The 2,383-nt window shown below is 25.9% G+C and overlaps 1 protein-coding gene across 1 annotated transcript; it reads left to right on the top strand.

Moving 5' to 3' along the window:
* Positions 1-194: 194 nt before the first annotated feature.
* Positions 195-2,379, top strand: LOAG_14687 (hypothetical protein; the record flags this gene model as incomplete). Its single annotated transcript, XM_020448844.1, has 5 exons — positions 195-234; positions 536-795; positions 1,317-1,463; positions 1,861-2,018; positions 2,162-2,379. Coding segments are annotated over 5 exons (822 nt in total), but the record flags the coding sequence as incomplete, so codon positions are not given.
* Positions 2,380-2,383: the final 4 nt, after the last annotated feature.

Genomic DNA, 2,383 nt, shown 5'->3' with positions numbered 1-2,383 from the left:
TAATAATAATAATAATAATAATAACAATAATAATAATAATAATAATAATAATTAACAATAATAATTAATAATAATAATAATAATAATAATAATAAATTAATAATAATAAAATATAGAATCACGTAGCAAATAAAATCACTGTAATATTTCATAATATTTTATAGGGTAATATTAGACGTCACGTGAATCAGTGCATGAAATCCGTACGTAATGGTAGCAAACTGAGGCGAAAAGGTATTTTTGAGCAAAATTACACAAGATAAGCATCCGATATAAATTACCAACAATCTTTTCATTGATGATGAAAGAACAGAATGAAAAATATTTTGCTTTTATTGAAAATTACTGTTATTGATTTAAAAAAGAAACACAAAAAAACAAAAAAAAACGTAAAAAAATCAATTATTTAAATAAGAAAAAAGGTTTAATGGTTTTTTCTCTTAGCAAAATTTTTTAAATTTTATCAGCAAATTTTTTTCGTTCTTCGAGAGAAGGCGCAAATGGTTTTTTCTTTGTTTTTTTTTTTCTTTTTCAGATGCCGCCTTAAAACAGTTTACTTCTGATAAATTTCAATTTGATGATCGACGTAATCAATCAATGACATTTTCGGATATTTATCAACCAAATGTGCTAGAAACATCAGTAGGTGAAAAAACTACATGGATGGATAATTGTGATGACATTTTAATGGGACATCATTCAATAGCTAAGACAAAATCATATAATGTGAAAAAAGATCGTAGTAATGATGATCCATTTCGATGTCCGTTGTGTGATTTTGCTACCATTTATAAGGTTTGTTTTTCAATGATAACAAATGATAATATGAAAAAACAGAACGGTGAGAAAAAGGAGAAAATTCTGAGAGAATATAATCCGAAAAAAAAAGAAGGTATCTAGATGAAGTAAATCTATGTGTCGATTTATAACAAATATTAAGTATTCCTTCTTTAGGACGAATATATGTAACAGTATGAAGGGTTTAAAGTTAATTTTCAAAGTAAACTTAAAGATAGGTATTTAGTTTAGGTTTTAAGATAATTATGTATATCTACTAATGTCTTGATATTGGCTTAATGTTTAAACATTTTAATTATAGTTAAAGTTTTTCATTTTATATATGTAAGGGCTTGTTAATATGTAGTTTGTTATTTCATTGGTAATGCTAACAGTTCGATTTAATCATTGCATTGCTTACTTTTAAAATTTTATTTTCATAATTTAGTAGAGAGCATAGTACAGTAAAAAAGATAAAGTGAATGTTGTAATCGCATCCAAAATTCAACGTCGATAACTTTTCTTTTTATTCTTGACAGGGCAATATGAAAAGACATTTGAGTACCTGTCATGGATTACAAGATGATGATCTTAAAGATGGTTGTATCGATAAATTGAAATGTAAGGCAACAATCGATTCACGTTTGGAAAATATGTCACGTAACAAACGTCCCAAAAATTTGCAAGTTTGTTAAAATAAAAATTTCCTTTCTTTTTGCATAAAAAATTTCGTTTATTTATTTGTTTCCAGCAATTCTTTCCTAATGGTTTTCTTTTTTTTTTTCTTTTTTAAATGTCATCTGTAAATATATATTTCATATCATTATAAATAACTAAATTTAAATATTGTCTTTTTGTTGTCTTATGAAATTAGACTGAAAGTTTTATAAGATTCAAACGTTATTGTTTTGATTTCAACAACATATGATTGCATTTATACTGTGTTATCTTAAAAAAAACTCCGCGATTATGATGATTGTAATGATTATTCATAATTCATTGTTATTGTTTTCGACTTCTTCGAAATCATTTAATTTTATTTCAAAATAAAAGACTTTTGAAACTGAAATTTTCAAATTTCAGCAACTTAAAGTTAAAGTTACAACAAAATTAACCCAAATGGATGTTGATAATGGTCCTAGTTCTTCCATCATTGATTATAGTTCAGTGAAGAAAGATTTCGAGGTATCAATGGCGACTGTCACATCTTCAACTTCTCAAACTCTTTTTTCTAATAACCGGTAAATTTCTTTAATTTGTAATTAGTTCCGCATTTAAAATATTAAATTTTTGAAAAATTTGTATTGGGCTAAATATTAAATAATTATTTAATCCATCCATAGACTTCTATGTGCATGTAATATTATAGCAAATAATATTTTAGCGAAGAAGAAGAACTACCCTTATCAGTGATAAATTCATCTGACCATAACATTGCCACAGATGTTGGACCGGAAGAGTCATTAGAAATGGTTGAAACATCATCAGATGATAGTACCAGTCAACTTCTAAGGTTGAACACAATCGATGAAACCATTGAAGCTGTTATAGCAAATGGAAATGAAAATTGTATAAATGAAATGGGTGCAAATATTAATAATAGTAG

The sequence above is a fragment of the Loa loa genome (assembly GCF_000183805.2).
Source record: "Loa loa unplaced genomic scaffold supercont3.602, whole genome shotgun sequence".
Classification (NCBI taxonomy): Eukaryota; Metazoa; Nematoda; class Chromadorea; order Rhabditida; family Onchocercidae; genus Loa; species Loa loa.
This window is presented reverse-complemented; position numbering and strand designations above follow the sequence as displayed.